The 15,446-nt window shown below is 54.8% G+C and overlaps 5 protein-coding genes across 5 annotated transcripts; 2 read left to right on the top strand and 3 right to left on the bottom strand.

Annotated features, from left to right (window-relative positions):
* Nucleotides 1–1,515: 1,515 nt before the first annotated feature.
* Nucleotides 1,516–3,534, top strand: CkaCkLH20_03510 (uncharacterized protein; the record flags this gene model as incomplete). The annotated part of the gene is made up of 8 exons (XM_038886229.1): nucleotides 1,516–1,662; nucleotides 1,835–2,040; nucleotides 2,095–2,122; nucleotides 2,178–2,183; nucleotides 2,236–2,263; nucleotides 2,312–2,416; nucleotides 2,469–3,400; nucleotides 3,448–3,534. The coding sequence occupies 8 exons, from the start codon at nucleotides 1,516–1,518 to the stop codon at nucleotides 3,532–3,534; spliced, it is 1,539 nt and encodes a 512-aa protein (XP_038748738.1).
* A 1,469-nt stretch (nucleotides 3,535–5,003) lies between these two features.
* Nucleotides 5,004–7,814, bottom strand: CkaCkLH20_03509 (arsenite resistance protein ars2; the record flags this gene model as incomplete). The annotated part of the gene is made up of 3 exons (XM_038886228.1): nucleotides 5,004–5,525; nucleotides 5,582–7,587; nucleotides 7,691–7,814. The coding sequence occupies 3 exons, from the start codon at nucleotides 7,812–7,814 to the stop codon at nucleotides 5,004–5,006; spliced, it is 2,652 nt and encodes an 883-aa protein (XP_038748737.1).
* Nucleotides 7,815–9,375: 1,561 nt separating this feature from the next.
* On the top strand, nucleotides 9,376–10,078 carry CkaCkLH20_03508 (benzodiazepine receptor family protein; the record flags this gene model as incomplete). Its single annotated transcript, XM_038886227.1, has 3 exons — nucleotides 9,376–9,487; nucleotides 9,545–9,638; nucleotides 9,706–10,078. 3 exons carry the CDS (start codon nucleotides 9,376–9,378, stop codon nucleotides 10,076–10,078), a joined length of 579 nt encoding a protein of 192 aa, XP_038748736.1.
* A 312-nt stretch (nucleotides 10,079–10,390) lies between these two features.
* CkaCkLH20_03507 (amino-acid transporter Arg-13) lies at nucleotides 10,391–11,457 on the bottom strand (the record flags this gene model as incomplete). The annotated part of the gene is made up of 2 exons (XM_038886226.1): nucleotides 10,391–11,281; nucleotides 11,344–11,457. The coding sequence occupies 2 exons, from the start codon at nucleotides 11,455–11,457 to the stop codon at nucleotides 10,391–10,393; spliced, it is 1,005 nt and encodes a 334-aa protein (XP_038748735.1).
* Nucleotides 11,458–12,616: 1,159 nt separating this feature from the next.
* On the bottom strand, nucleotides 12,617–14,809 carry CkaCkLH20_03506 (pre-mRNA-splicing ATP-dependent RNA helicase PRP28; the record flags this gene model as incomplete). The annotated part of the gene is made up of 1 exon (XM_038886225.1): nucleotides 12,617–14,809. The coding sequence occupies one exon, from the start codon at nucleotides 14,807–14,809 to the stop codon at nucleotides 12,617–12,619; it is 2,193 nt and encodes a 730-aa protein (XP_038748734.1).
* Between the last annotated feature and the right edge of the window lie 637 nt (nucleotides 14,810–15,446).

Raw genomic sequence — 15,446 nt, 5'->3', positions numbered from 1 at the left:
TCACGATGCGGCCGCATATCAACTCGAGTCCACCCAACTTAGTGAGGCTGTTGCTCACGTGGATGAAAGAGGACAGCATTGGATCGCTTACAATCCCGCAATCGGCGCTGCATCACCGCAACCCAATTCGGGCCCGATCTCGTCGGCCAATGGCTTTACTTAAGGACGAGCTTTGGGACGCAATGCTCCCTTCTTCTCGGTCATTGTATGAAACTGATGTTGTTTTCAACATCACCTATCGTCGTCCAGTCCTCGCGATAGACGTCGTCAAGAGTAGAAGACAACTCACAACTTCGCCGCAGTCGAGATTGCATAGACACACAAACATTGCACTGCGTACCCGCGCTGCACGTCCTGCGTACATATCACACCCGACCAATCATCCTCCTTCGACCCCGCCATTTCCCCCGGCTCGCCCAGGCTGTCATTTTCAGATCGGGGTCAGGACCCCCGTGTTGTAGCATGCCGCGCCCGAAGAAGCCAGGGGCGCCAGAACCGAAAAGGCGAAGTCGGAACGGATGTTGGTGAGTTTGCTGTACGGAGTCAAAGACGTTGCGTCCAGCTCTGGATGTTGTTTGTAGCTGCTTACACGACCGCAGGCCCTGCAAAGGTCGCAAGGTTAAGTGTGGCGAGGAACATCCAACATGTCTAAAGTAAGTTTACCGTTCTTATTATTTGGAAAGTGCTCTTCCATCATGTGGATACCATGGCTCGCACTCTCAGTCTCTGTATATTAAGAGCTCAAAATCATCTCTTATACTATTCACATTCCGAATTGTACGTAGCTTGATAGGACGGACTTTTTGTTGGATGGCTTTGTGACAGCCTACTGAGAACAATTATATGAATCATTCACCCTTGGCCCTCACCCGTTCACTTACACAATCCCTTGGAGACTGGCGATGTATACCTGAGCTTTCGACTTGAACAAACATGGGCTAACATGATCTTCCAAACTAGTTGCCAAAAGACAGGCGAAGTATGCGACTACAGTGTTCGGCTGAACTGGGAAGGGCGTCGAACGAAAAGATCCGAGTCGTTTGGGACCTCTAGTCAACCCGGCCAGTCCTCACAGCAACAGAACGCGACGACGCAAATACAGCAACCATCATTCACTCATACGTTTTCAATCAATGATCCACCCGCAAAGATCTTGCCAAAACCCATAGCACGACGAGTACAAACGGCGCCAGGAAGTATCCAACCCACAAAGAGGAAGCAAGAGCCTTCGGACACGCATGCCGAAGACAACACCGTCATTGGGGCTGGCTCCTTCTATGCGACACCACCTCAAGACCAGACATCTGCTCCATCACCCACCATTCCCAAACATGTCATTGACAGTTTCTCATCTGCCTCCCAGCTCCGTCGAAGTCCTTCAGCAACCGCAAGTCCATCATCACAGAGGCCGCACAAGAGATCTAAGTCCTTTGCCGAATCAAGTGACTCCAAGGCCTATCGTCAGCCCACGCTTCTTGCATCTCCGGCATCACTCATCAGCGCCAGCCCTCCGGCATGCCGTCCCCGCTCCGGCACATACTCTGCGCCTCAAACCACCCCGTTGACGCCTTTGTCTTCGCATATGAAGTCGGAAGACGAGCCAAGAACACCAATCCTCGCGCTCCCGTCGCCGGCATCGGCATCCCCCGAGAGCAGCAGACTGTCAGTGAACTACCTGCTGTCTAGGTCTCCTGAATTACCCCATCGTCCCAAGAAAGAAGTACAACACACATTCGGCCCCCCTTTGACTGATACAAGATCCGATGCAGAAGCACCGGACGATGCCATTTTCTATGGCTATGACCTTGGGATTCAAGATGCTGATATCAACCAGAACAACGATGCGGGTGCCATTTCACGCACTGGTCCAATCGGTTCGAAAGGATCGAGCGTCTTAAATAGCAACTATGGCAGCGCCTCTTCGCTTCAGCATTTCAACGCCAATATCCAGCACAGCGCCATACCCGGTATAACAGGAGGATATTATGAGCGGCCAATATCGATATGGATACCTCGAAGCATTGAGCCTTTGCCCTCGAAGTAAGTTCTGGGCTGGTTGTAATGGAACGCAGTCGAGAGACTAACGTATTGAAGGCTTCGGGATAATCCCATGAACATCCTAGTTAGTCATATCGTTCTATTCCAGAGCGAACGGATCCGCACTAACATGTTCGTAGTACTTCGTACGTTTGCTGAGATCTGCCGGGGTAACATGTAATTAATTGACGTCCGCAGCATCATTTCCTGAATCATACGGCGAAGAGTGAGCTTTGCATTTCTTTACTCAAGAGCTTCATACTAATGATCTTAGTTCTTGTGCCTTACGATGATCCAAAGTCCAATCCTTTCCGTACAATTCTTCCCCAGATGGCAGTCCGTAATGATCATCTTCTCAGCCTCTTATTGGCATATTCCGGTAAGCAAACGCACCTGAGACTTTGCCCCAACTTCAACTCATGACTTTGCAGCTTCCCACCGAGCAAGACTTCTTCGACAGAGGGAGCCCGAGATGAGAATAGCACTCTGGGTCCAAGACATCTTTCCCGCTCTGCGGCGTGCCCTGGGAGATAGAGAACAAATTATCTCGAACACCAGTCTAGCCACCGCAATCATGCTCGCCTCCCTGGAGATCATTTCGCCCACGGCATTCGGCTACGAGATACCCTGGCAGACGCACCTGAACCTCGCTCGGGATCTTATGCAGAGGCGGCTGGCCGATCTCCGTCGCACCTCCTACGATCCCGACGAAGAACGCGTCTGCTCCTTTCTGTGGAGTTGGTTCGCGTATCTAGACGTCCTGGGCAGTCTCAGCGGCGGAGCGCCAGCGAACGAGCCGTCCAGATCCTGGGTGCTCGAGTACGCAACCTTCACTGACGTTGATGATCAGTACGAGATAGACTGCATCATGGGTTTCACGAACAGGTGCGTCCAGCTCCTGGCGCGTGTGTCCGAACTGGCACGACACTGCGACATGCAGCGCATCGGGCCTGACAGGCAGACGAGACTCGGATGGAATCCTTCTCCAGACTGCGTCCGCCTGGCCCGGCAGCTCGAGAGCGAGTTGAGGGAAAGCATGGCACAGCCTTCTCGCCCCTGCAGGCATGTGCAAAACGTCGAGGCCAGGGACAGGCAGGAGATGGTGCTCATGAATGAGGCTTTCCACTTGGCCGGGCTCGTCCACTTGCACAGCAGGGTGTTCGGCAAGCTGTCCGCTCACGCGGACGTGCAGGGCCCCGTACAGAGGATCTTCTCGTGTATGGAGTACATCCGATCCGGGGGGACTGCAGAGACGGGGTTTCTGTTTCCCATGTTCACTGCCGGGTGTAACACGCTGGACGAGGGCCAGCGGACACGGATCCTGGGGAGATTCAGGAGCGTGGAGAGTAACGGGATGACCCAGGTATGTGACAAGCTCTCGCGCTCGGCGTCGCTAACATGACGGTACAGGTACATAAGGCTAGAAGATTGATGGAGAGGGTTTGGGTGACGGGACAAGCGTGGGAACCTCTTCTTTGCACGGAGTTCATTGGTTGATGCTTTTTGTTTGTTGGATTAGCTGAACGTTCCTACTTCTAGGAGGGTCGGATGGCTTGGAGTCCCGGTTGGACACGAGACGTATTGTAAGCCCGGTGTTGTTCACGACGTTATGACCATGATGATATCAGCATACACGGCTAGGTTGGCATAAGATGGACGGAGTACAGGGGGGCACATTACGATATTTAATAAACTGCTGCTGCTTGACTTTGTAATGCATCATTTCCAATATTCCGATCATGAGGGAGTTCTATAAATGAACGCGGAAAACAACACGTCGTCATCATCCTGCAGTAATCTTGAATCAACCCGCAGCAGAATACTCAGTATTTTGGTGTACACTGTCGAGATATACCGTAGGAGAGTATCAACGCCAAAGTAAGGCACCTACCTACCTCTTTATCCATACCTCCTTGTCCACGGGCTCCTGCCTGCTTCACCTCAGCACGCGAGTAACCTATATAAGAGCAAGTGCGGCCACCACTGCCAGGCAGACGTGCCTAGGATGGGACGCATCCAACCAGCCCGATGGGCGAGGGGTTAGCCTAACCCAGTGGTAAAAGCGGCCAAAGTGCTGCTTTTCATAGGGTTCGAACCGACGGTTCGAACCTGAACTTTTTGGGTTTTTTTTTCGGTTTTTTTTTTGACCTCTTTTTATTTTTGCTAAATACCCTCCTCCCCGATCTCTCAAGTAAGCTCGAAGTATTGCTGCTGATATGAATTCTTTACAACAGTATATAGATAAAACCGTATTTTCCTTCCATCATCTTGGGGGAGAAGTTGTAAGTGAAGCAGATCGGTGGATCTCGGAAAACTGGGGGGGAAGGAGCGGAAGTAGAAGGCAGGAAGGAGGAGGGAGGGGGAGGGAGTGAGATGGAAGGCGCCACCATCAGAAGCAGCTCCTCTTTTGATATAACATTCCAACTCCCTTTGCAGACTGCTTCGAGGCGTGAGTAAATCAGTACGGGTTTGAACAGAAAGTTTTGAACAGGCGGCTGGCTCATCTGGGCTGCTCGTCCATGAGGTTGCCTGCAAACAAGACGCAATGGTCTCATCGTTCTTTCTTATCGTTCTCTAATTACCAACAAACACAAAAGTCCATCTTGCTCTCTTTCAGTTGATGTGGCAACGCAATCCAATCTCACAACGATGAGAAGAAAGCAGACCTGGGGGGTCAAGAACCAGGTCACCAACAAAGACCCAGACAAAGTAAAGGAAATATCATATTCCCAGTCCCTAACTATTCCCTATTTTTCTGCGTATTTTTACAAAGTACATGGCACTGATGCCCAATGGTGCAAAGAAGCAACGGGGTCAGCTTTGTGGGTAGAGCACAAAAGCCTCTCGTGCCCCTTCAACTGCAAGTCATCTACCCGCTGCTAGAATGGTAACGCCCCTCAAAGTCAAGTCCCAGAGTTCTCAATCTTAACCTGTAGACGGCCGAGACGTTGGGAACGATCCATGCCCTAATAATTCAGCTCTCCACCGCCACCGCCTGCAACGTGGTCGAGATCTTCGTAGCTCTTGAGACTACGTCCCTGAGTGGCCTCGCGAGGGCCAACGGCAGCACCTCCGGCCGCGCCATCTCCCCATTTTCCACCGCTGGGGCGGCCTCTTCCGCCCATGCCGCCATCCCAGCGAGGGTTGGGACGACGATCGTAGGGGCCGCTTCGGTAGTTGCCACGACCACCACCCATGCCTCCACGGCGAATGGGACCGGGGCCACCGCGCTCATCACCGCCGGCGTTCCAGCCGGCTTGCGCTCCCGGATGCCCTCCGCCCATGAACTGGCCAAAACCACCAGGAGGCATTGGGAAGCCCGGAATTGGCATCATGCCATTCATGGTGAAGTTTTGCAGGTTGAAGCCCCTGGGAGTTCCAGTGGCAGGCTGGCCGTTGGAAGGCGGGAAGTGACCATTGGAGTTGGCGTCCGTCCTTGACGGAGCAATGTGAGACGGGTCCATCACGTAGGCATTGATGAGACGGAACTGCGGTTTGTTAGCTTACCGTACGGGAACGTAACAACAGAAACAGGATTACTAACCTCTTGCTCAATACTTTCGAGCCAGTCGCCGTGACGCTTCTCAACATGCTTGCGCCAGAAGTGTTCCTCCTTGAACAGCTTGATGCACTCTGGAACCCTGCACCTCCACTTGTGCTCGTCTTCCTGCTTGACGTACTTGAGGAGCTCCTCGCTGATAGCATCCTCCACCGGCCGTCCTCCGAGCTTGCGAAGATCACTAGATTCGGGCTCGAGGATTTGGGTGATCTTGTCCTCGAAAGTCTTGACCCAGTTGTATGCGCGGAGCAGCTGCTGTTCCGCCTTACCCGTGGCACTGCGGAACTTCTTGTCGGTATCAGCCGCCTCGCCTTCCTCTTCAATCTCACTGCGCTTCTTGCCAGGGAACGGTTCTCCACTGGCGCTTGCACGCGCTACAGCCTTTGCTGCAGAGCCGAGAGTGCTTCTGGGACGACGCAAGTGACCACCAGGACACTTGCGGGTGAGCTCATGGATAGAGTCACTCTCAAAAACGCAGAAGAAGCAGAAGTTGAAGACACGCCTGAGATACTCAATCATGAGATCCAATTGCTTCTTCTTGACAAGCAGATCCTCGTCGTCAGTCTCGTCCTCATCCACAGCGCCCTCCTCCTCATCCTCATCAATGGCACCGTCTTCGCCGTCTTCCATGCCGTCGTCGACATCGAGATCACGCTCGCGCTTGGCCTTTGGCTTCTTGGTAGCGCTGACAACAGGCTGAAGACGTCCCGCATTCTTGAGATCGTCGACTCTCTCTTCAATCTTGAGCACAGCGTTGAAATCTGAGCCAAAGTCCTCCTCGAATTTGTTGATGAGGCGCTGGACGAGGCCCAAATCTTTTTCAATTCGCTCGGGTGCGGAGAAGAGATCCCACAACGCCTTCTTTCGAGGGTGAGTGGGTGGGTTGTGTACACCAACGTGGCAGACGAAGTCGCCTCTAACCTCGTCCTTGACAGTCTTGCCGTTGATAGCGTCCAAGGCCTTGTCAGCCGTAGACACGACAGCGGGCGACTTCAAAGGCATGTCCTCGTCTTCATCCTTGGGATCCGCGCGGTCAACGACTGTCGGGGCGACCTCTGAAGACGGATGCAGCATGACCCATCCAATGCGATGGTACCGCTTGCTGGGGTTCGGATCTGACAGTGAAAGCCACTTGAAGCCCCCTTCGTCCTCTCCAAGATGCTCCTTGCAGAAGGTCTCGAGGTTTTGCCGGCTAACATGGGGTGCGATGGTCTTGATAAGAAGGGTTGGCTGATACAGGTTCTCATCCCTAATGTCTGCGCCATTGGCGGGGACAAGGTCTCCGACACCCAAAATCTCGTTGGCTGCCGTCGCCTCACCCTCCTCCTTCTCGACTATGCCACCAACGCCGTTGCTCTCACTCTTGGGCAGGCCCTCTAAGGAGAACTCGTCAAAGGTTCCCGATTCGAGATCCTGCTCCCACTGACCGTACGTGCCTCGGCGGAACTCGTTAAGCTGTGACCTGAAGCCGTCGCGGATCTCAGGGACGTAGCGCTCGCGGAACCACTGCTCTTTCTTGTGCTCTGCAACGAAAGTGCGTGCCATCTTGGCCTGAAGCTCTTCTTTGTAGGCGTCATAAGCAACTTGGATCTTTGCCTTCTCCTTCTCGCGCTCTTCTTGGGCCTCGCGGGGACCTCGAACGCGTTCAGGCTCGCGACGGCGACCAGTACGCTGGCGTTCCTTCTCCTCCTTGATCTTCTCATTCATCCTCCACCATTCTCCAAAGTACGAAAAGCCCACTTGGTAAGGGAGCTTAACCGGATCCGCGAGAGGGTTGACGGTCAATGGAGTAGGACCGCTGTCTTGTCCTGGAACGTATCGATCGATGTTGGCCGGGGGAGATCCCATGCGCCTATCCCGGTCATCTCTGTTTCCTCGACGGTCGTCTCTGTCGCGTCCGCTTGTGTATTCGTCGCGACCGCGACCTCGAGGCTCGTATCGATCGACGGGTGCGGGAGATCGAGAGCGACGTCTATCACGGCGATCGTGGCCTGAGGAAAGATGTAAGTAAATGCACAGACCTGCACAAGATGAAATCTCATGACGACAGGCGCCATCGCCGTGGCGGCTCAATTGACAAGATAAGTTACGCACCAGGAGATCTGCCGCGATAGAATGTGTCGCCACGTTCCTCTTTTCGTGGCTCGTCGCGACTGCTCCACGTCCTGTCGCCCGGCGAGCGCGCGGAGGAGTCGCGGTGAGAGGAGTAAGAGTCCATCTTTGCTTTGCCGAGTCTGAGTCGTCGCGAACAAAACAAGAATGGATGGCCTCTGCCGTTCTTTGTTAAGGTTGGGGAATTGGCAGCCCTTCAGCCCAGATTAAGTATCGCGTCGGGTAGTGGCGCGGTCGCTTCTCATGTGTCGCCGCCCGTTTGCTCGATCGGAAGAGGTGAGAGGGAGAAAAAGAGGAAGCCTATTGTTTGGCGACGCGATTGCGGTTAGAGAAATCATTCTTGCAGGAAGGTACGGTTTTCAAGTGGGAAAACGGGGCGACAAGAGAAAGAGAGAATTGAGAATTCGGGAGGGTAGCAGCAGTAAAAAGTGGTGCAATTGCCAGACGGCAAAGATTGAGGAAAAAACGGCTCGTCTCTGATAGGAGCAACGGAGCAAACGGAAGAAGAAAGTAAGGCGCCAAGTGAGGCCGGCTTGATCATATGGATTGACAAACGGAGGGCAGGGAGCCGGGTGGGAAACAGATTGAATGGTGGTTGTTGGGGAGGGAAGACAGGAGTAATTGTATTTTGGGGGACTCGGATCGAGAGGATGGAGGAGGGACAATGGGTGCAGCGAGTAAAGATGATGCAGAAAGAAAGGGAAGAACGAACTATTTCGGTTGCGAGGGCGTATGCCTCGACGATGAAGCGTGAAGTTGTTGTAATCCAAAGCGAGACCTTGGGATGCACGAAGTAAAGATGGGGATCGGAAGGCTGACTGCGGCCGCGATGGAAGGCGACGAGACACGAACAAAGAGTCGGCTGGAGAGATCCACCGGTACCAACGGGGCTTAGCGCGAGTTTGCCGGGATACCCGGATAGGTTGGTATACTGTTTAAGTGCATACCTCGCGTTTCCGCATGAGTTTGGTGATTGTTCCGTCTTCAGGTTTGGTTGTGGAAGGAGTTTGCCAGAATTGAAAAAGACCAGAGGCACTGGAATTCGCACCGAGCAGGAGGAAGTCGCGATGGTCTCTCGCAAGGCTGTCGGCAGTTTGCGTCCGACCTCACATAGCGGTTCAGCTCATCACAGCTGCCAGCCGCCGCCCGTGGGTCAGTTCGACCTGAGATGCCCGTAATTGAGCTGCGCAGCAGTGGCCGATCCCCAGCGATCTCCAGAGCTTCACCCCTGTAGCAACATGAACATGCCCATCTGAGGAACGGAGACCCCATCTGCCCGATTAAAAAGAGAGCTGTCGCATTCTCGCCCAGCCAGTCTTCTTTCGAGAATTGCCAATCACCTGTTGAATCGTAAGTTTTTTACAGCCAGTATTTCCCTCCAACACCCGACTCCTCCCATTCAAGTGAATCTGAACGTCGCGACAAGTGCCAATTGCCCGTCAGAGGTCAGTGCATTGCGTCATAGCTCTGTAGAGCTATCCATCACATCTCGCAGGTCGGACTGGGACCCGCCCCGAGGCACATTACCATCGCATGTTCCAGACGAACAAGAGTCCACGTCAACACACGCTATAAAACAAAACACCACGAACTCTCCTGAGGCTTTTACTGACACTTTGTCGCCAAGATTCTGCAATTGAAGATATAAGAGATCAACGATCGCAACAATGACAACCTTCATCCCCGCCCTGACGCTGCCCCACCAGATATTCGAGAATGCCGCGGCCTCGATCCTGCTCCCCATAGCTCTGGGAACGGCCGTCGGCTACTCGTCGCGACGTGAGCCCTTCCTCATCCCGTCGCAGAACCGAACACAGGCTAACACGATCACCACAGCCAAGGAAACCCAAAAGACATACGCCGCCATCAAGAACCCGCCCCTGCGCCCACCGCCGTACGTCTTCGGCCCCGTATGGACTCTCCTTTACGGGTAAGTCAACAACATCCCATCCCGATCTCATTTTGACCGCCAACCATCTAACACGAATGTCAAACAGCATGATGGGTTACGCCGCCTACCGCGCCATCCACAACGGCCTCTCCCCGTTCTCCACGATTGAGCAGATCAACATGACCAAGCAGGGCGCGACGCTCTACACCATCCAGCTCGGCCTCAACCTCATCTGGATGCCTCTCTTCTTCGTCTGGAAGCGCCCCATCGAGGCCACCGTCGACATCGTCGCCCTCCTCGGTGTCAACTCGTACCTGACCTACCTCTGGGGTTCCGTTGACCGCGTCGCCGGAGGCTTGCTCGTCCCCTACCTCGGCTGGCTCGGCTTCGCGACCTACCTCTGTGCTGGTGCTGGATACCTCAACAACTGGGATCTGAAGGGTGCCGAGGAGAAAGCCGCCGCCGGCAAGAAGCAGTAAAGTCGATTGGGTCAAGGCTGTGCTGATACTCGTACCAACCTGTGAAATGTCTAAAAGGCGTTCTATTCGTCGTCTAAGCATGTTCCTAGTTTGTTTTTAGAAAACCAACAATCCAGCCCAAAAAAAGTTGATATCCACGCTCACATCTACCTCCCACTGTCTCACAGGAGTCACTGACCACCACTCATATATGTGTATATATACCATCAGCCTAAGCTGTTCCTTTACGCCTCTAAAATGCCTTTTTGTAAATAAAGCAACCGTTTCCACGTGCCCGAAGTCTAGGATATCAAAACGCAAAAACAAGGCCCTCTACTGCAAAGGGAATCGTTGCTTGAGGCCGTCAAAAACCATGAAAATGAAGGCCGAGCTGGGAGCAGACCGCAAGCAGGTGATGCCGCAGCCTCTGTACAAGCCCCTCAGACCGTAATGCTGCCACACCGCCACGCCTTCTTGCAAGAACGTGCGGTTCCGCGTCGCATCGCCGATGGCCGCCGTCTGCATGCGCGACTTGATGGTGTCGGCGGGGAAGAAGAGGAAGTTATACGACACACCACCCGAAGCGCCCGCCAGCGCCTGCTGCCACAGCGGCAGCGGCTTCGCCGCGAGGGCTTCCTTCTCCGACTTGCTCTTGGCGGCCCGGCTGTTGAGGTGGTAGAACAACCTGGTCACCGTCTCCTTGCTGCCAAACCACGCGGCGCACCCGCCTGACTCGCGGATCAGCGTGCCCGTCTGGCCGACCCAGAAGCCTCTAAGGCCGTTGTGTCTGTAGATGTCGCGGATGACGGCGAGCGGGCGCAGCTGCGGCGGCGCAGAGCCGTCCGCCCTCGCGGGGGCCTGGATCTTGCACTTGACGAGCTCGACGGGCGTCAGGACGTACGACGTGAAGAAGCCGGAGAAGGCGCCGGTGAACCACAGCGCGCCGAGCGAGAGGTCCTGGCCCTTCGAGACGATGCCGGAGGAGTATACGACGGAGCGACCGATGCGTTCGAAGAAGAACAAGCTGCTGTTCTCGAGGGCGGCGCCGACGAGCGGGGCGCTGATGCCGCGGTAGAGCCCGAGGACGCCCTCCGCCTTGATCGATTGGCGGAAGCAGTCAAGCGGGCCCTTGTAGCGGAGGGGCTGGTTGTCGGGCTGGGATTGAAGTCGGACTTTGACCGTGTCGAAAGGGTATTCGATGTATTTGCCGACAACACCGGCGACCTGTACAACGCCCTCGTCAGAAAAGCAATCCCTAAGCTCCAGGTGTAGGATGTGCGACTTACCGATCCGTAGACAATGTCTTCAACCGCCTCCAACGCCGCGGTGCGGCTTTTCTTCAGCGAGACCGGTGCGTCATGGTGGGGGATTTCCATGGCTGCTCCAGCTGTGTCCATCATGTTGGCAATCGGACGAAGAATGATGTGGAAAGCTACCTGAGCTTCTGGAAAACGCCTTCGACGGTGGGACTAAAAGGGTGACGGGCCACAACGCCTTGGCAGTAATACGGCGACAAAGGTCGGTGGAAAGGGAGAAAAAGGGGAAGATGTTTGCTGTTTGCTGTTTGCTGCTTGCTTGTCGCTTGCTACCTAGCTTGCGCCTGTGGGCTGGCCGAGTTGCCGCTCAGCAGATATCGCTCACCAAGCTTGCTGCGGCCGCAGGCAAACAGTGTAACAGGTTGTTTCCAGAAAGGAGCAAGTGCAGGACGGATGAATAGAAGTCTATTCAGCACTGTCCTCACTGCTCCCCCTCGTGCTGAGTTGAATCAGGGAGGTGGGATGACCATAGGATGGATGCGCGGGGCAAGAGCGAAAGTGGCCGTACAGAGTGTCGGTCACTCGGAATGTCCTTTTTTTTTTTCTTTTCCTTTTGCGCTCCCTCCGTGTGTCTGTGTCGAGCGCGCGAATGAGAGGAGCCCACCGATACCGGGGCGGGCTTAGCGTCTGGAGTCACTGCGTTGTCTGTTGAACGGGAAAAAACGCTCACGCTAGGAGGCGAACGAGAGGGAAATAATTGTCAACCCAAGACGATCATTTCTCGTGGCAGGCGCCCTCCGAGGATTTATATTGACAACCATGTGAAAGGAACGGTGAGAAACCGGAACGGTGGAGATTTGGGCGCAGCAGCAGGCAGGAGGAGGTTTGGGTTGCAGAAAATTCTCTTCAACATACCCAGCAATTTTTCTTCTGATTCCATGTCTACCTCTTTGTATATCCGACTCTTTTTGCAGAGGTGCTATGCGCCTAGAACGCCCCGGCCCTGACATCAGACCTGGAAAAAGTGACCAGTGGTGGGGTTGTGTCGACTTGGTCGGCGGGAGCTAGCCTTGGAAACCCCGAATCCTTCCCCGCTGTCAGGCACAATTGGCAGGGAGCAGCTGATGCCCCGCCACAAGCCCCGAGGTGCCGAACGCTTTTGGCTCGGACATAGAGAGATTATCACGATAATCTATTAATCACGATAATCTCTGAGACAAGATCTTTTCCGCTCTTTGCGTCCATTTGCCGTCGCCCAGTCCCCTCATCCACTCGCCGTGCTACCATCATCCATAACCACACATTAGGCGCCCCACTGACCCCCCTTGCCTGACGACTCCTCTCCACCACCACCTGCCCTCTTGTGTCCTCTGGTGGGCTTCGACTGTGCGGCCTCGTGCCGACGCAGCTCCTCGGGTACCCTCGAGATCGAGCTCTTGGAAAGCATCTGCTTGAGGTCGTACAATAAATCCGCGTCCTCGTTGCCCAAAAACGTAATGGCGACACCGCTCTTGCCCGCGCGACCCGTACGACCGATACGATGCGTGTAGCTCTCGATGCTGGTCGCCATGTTGAAGTTGATGACGAGCGATACGTCCGGCACATCGATACCTCTTCCGGCCAAGTCCGTGGCAACCAGCACGTCTGTTTGACCGTTTCGGACGGACGCCAGTGCCGCTTCTCTCTGTTCCTGGGTCTTGCTTCCGTGCAGTGTTACCGCTGAGTAACCCATCTGCTTGACGTCTCGCGCCACAGCGTCGCAGTTCCGCTTGATGTTGACGAATACGATGATGGGTGGAGCAAAGTCTCCCGAGCGCAGGATTTCCTGCAGGCGCTTCTTGCGCTTGTCTTCTCCGGACACAAACTCCACTCTCTGCTCGACTGTTTCGACGGCCTCGCCCGCGTTACCGATCGTGACAATGGCAGGGCGTCGCAGGTACTTTCTTGCGATTTTCTCAACCAGCGGCGGCATCGTGGCCGTGTACATCATGGTTTGTCTGTACTTGTCTCTGCCGCCAAGGTACCTCTTCATCATCGCTGCGTTTTCAGCATCGTCCGTGTCTGGCTTCTCGTTCGTCACTGGCAGAGCATCGAGAATCTTGTTCACCGAATCCTCAAAACCCAGGTCAATCATACGATCTGCTTCGTCCATGATGATGTAGCAGCACTGCGACAAGACCAAAAGACGTCTTTCGATACAGTCCACCAGACGACCGGGTGTCGCGACGATGATTTCGGCTCCGTTGCGCAGCGAAAACACTTGTTCCTCGAGGGAGTGACCACCGACGATACTGACGACTCTAAAGCCAAGCGGTTCGGCGAACTTCTTTGCTTCCGTCTCGATTTGCTGGACCAACTCACGCGTCGGTGCGAGAATGAGGGCGTAGGGGCCGTCGTTGCGGTTAACCTCGGTGAGCGGCGGTAAGTCTGAAATGTAGACGAGCAGCGGTAGCAAGAATGCCGCAGTTTTACCGGAACCGGTGACGGCGACACCGATGAGATCTCGGGCTTGCAGTGCAATCGGGATGGCCGCCCGTTGAATCGGTGTGGGCTCCGTGTAGCCGACTCGGTCGACGATGTCAAGCAGGCGCCGGGGCAGGCCGGATTCCTGCCAGCTGCGCATGGGGTTGGGAATAAGGCCACCCTTTGTCGCAATACCAAAGTCCTCCTTGAAAATTCTCCAGTCTCGCTCGCGCATCTCGTCCAGCGCCTTCTTCGACCAGTGTTTGCCGAGGCCGGTCCGGTTTGCGCGTTCCTTTGCGCGATCCCGTGCGTTATAGAAATCCTCCATGTACTCCTGTGCGCGCCGCTTCCCGAACTCGGGATCCCGCTCCTCGATCATCCGGGCCCTCCTCCGCGCGATCTCTTCGGCCTCTTCGTTGAACTCGCCCGCCAGACTACCATATGTAAACGACTTGAGTGACATGCGTGAGTCGTAGATCGGGTCGTTGTCGAGGGTGGTGTCTTCGGCCGCGTCCCACTCGAACTTGAACTCCGTCGCTCGCTTCCGCTTCTTCTTCACGCTGAAGTTCGACTCCTTGTTCACCTCGGGCCCCAGGTAGCGGTTTCGCAACAGCTCTGCTTCTATTGTGTCTGCCGACTTCTTCTCCTTGCCATCCTTTGTCGTCGCTTTCGTCTCAGCTTTTTCTCGTCGTCCCCGACGTCCGTCGTCGTTCTGATTCTGGCCGTTGTTCATGGCTTTCGGTCCGGTAGGCACCCGGCTGTGGCCGTTGCCGTTGCCGTTGCCATATCCGTTGACGCCATTTGTGCCGTTGCTGGCCTCAGCCGCCCATTTTCTCTCGAGGTCGGCCTTTCTCCTCGCATCCTCCTCCGCCTTCTTCTTGCGTTCCTCCTCTTCGGCTTTTGCGCGTTCTGCCGCCTGCCTCTCTCGTTCTTTCTTCGGGATGAATCGAAGTTTTGAGGACGCTGCGTCGGCGGCCTTCTTCTTTCGGATGATCTCTTCGAGATCGAGGGGTGCCTTTTTGTTGTTGTTCATCTCGCCGGCGGTCTTTCGGTTAATAAAGCTGTTGATTCGTGAGGCGTATTTGAGAGACGAAGGCGGCGTCGTCGACCAAGTGAAGGATCCGTAAGTGTAGCACCAACAGAGCAACGATGCGATTTGCGACTGGCAGCCTTATGTACTTGGGGCTGGTGAGTAAGTGCACAGACCACTTCAACGATCCAGGTACCGCGAAGCTTGGAATATCCAGGTGCCTTAGTTAGAGACCTCAAGAGTTTTGCCTAATATCTGTGATCGTGTTTGTCACTAAGTGCTCATATTGTGTAATAAATGATCACGGGAGAAAGCTAGGGACCCCATTTGCAGCAAGGACGGGAGACTCGTAGTGGCAAGGAAGACGAGAATCACGAAGAGGCTACAATTTGCGCCACAGCTCGAATCTACAAGTAGCCAATCATGTAGCGTTACTGTCGGCAATTCTTGCCCCTCGCACCGAGCTTCTCACCCCTGCAGCTCCCGCATGTACAGGGGTGTGGATAAGGCTGGCCAAAATTATCCTGCATCCAATATCGTCGCGAGCCAACCTTGAATCGACGAGGCCTTGCGTCGACCGAAACCCCCCTCCCAACCCGAACGATCACCCGCGGTACCCCGAAGTTCCACGGGAGGGAGA

Source organism: Colletotrichum karsti (assembly GCF_011947395.1).
Source record: "Colletotrichum karsti strain CkLH20 chromosome Unknown Scaffold8, whole genome shotgun sequence".
In the NCBI taxonomy this organism is placed as follows: Eukaryota; Fungi; Ascomycota; class Sordariomycetes; order Glomerellales; family Glomerellaceae; genus Colletotrichum; species Colletotrichum karsti.
Note: the sequence above shows the minus strand (reverse complement) of the source record. Positions and strands in the feature narration are given on the sequence as shown.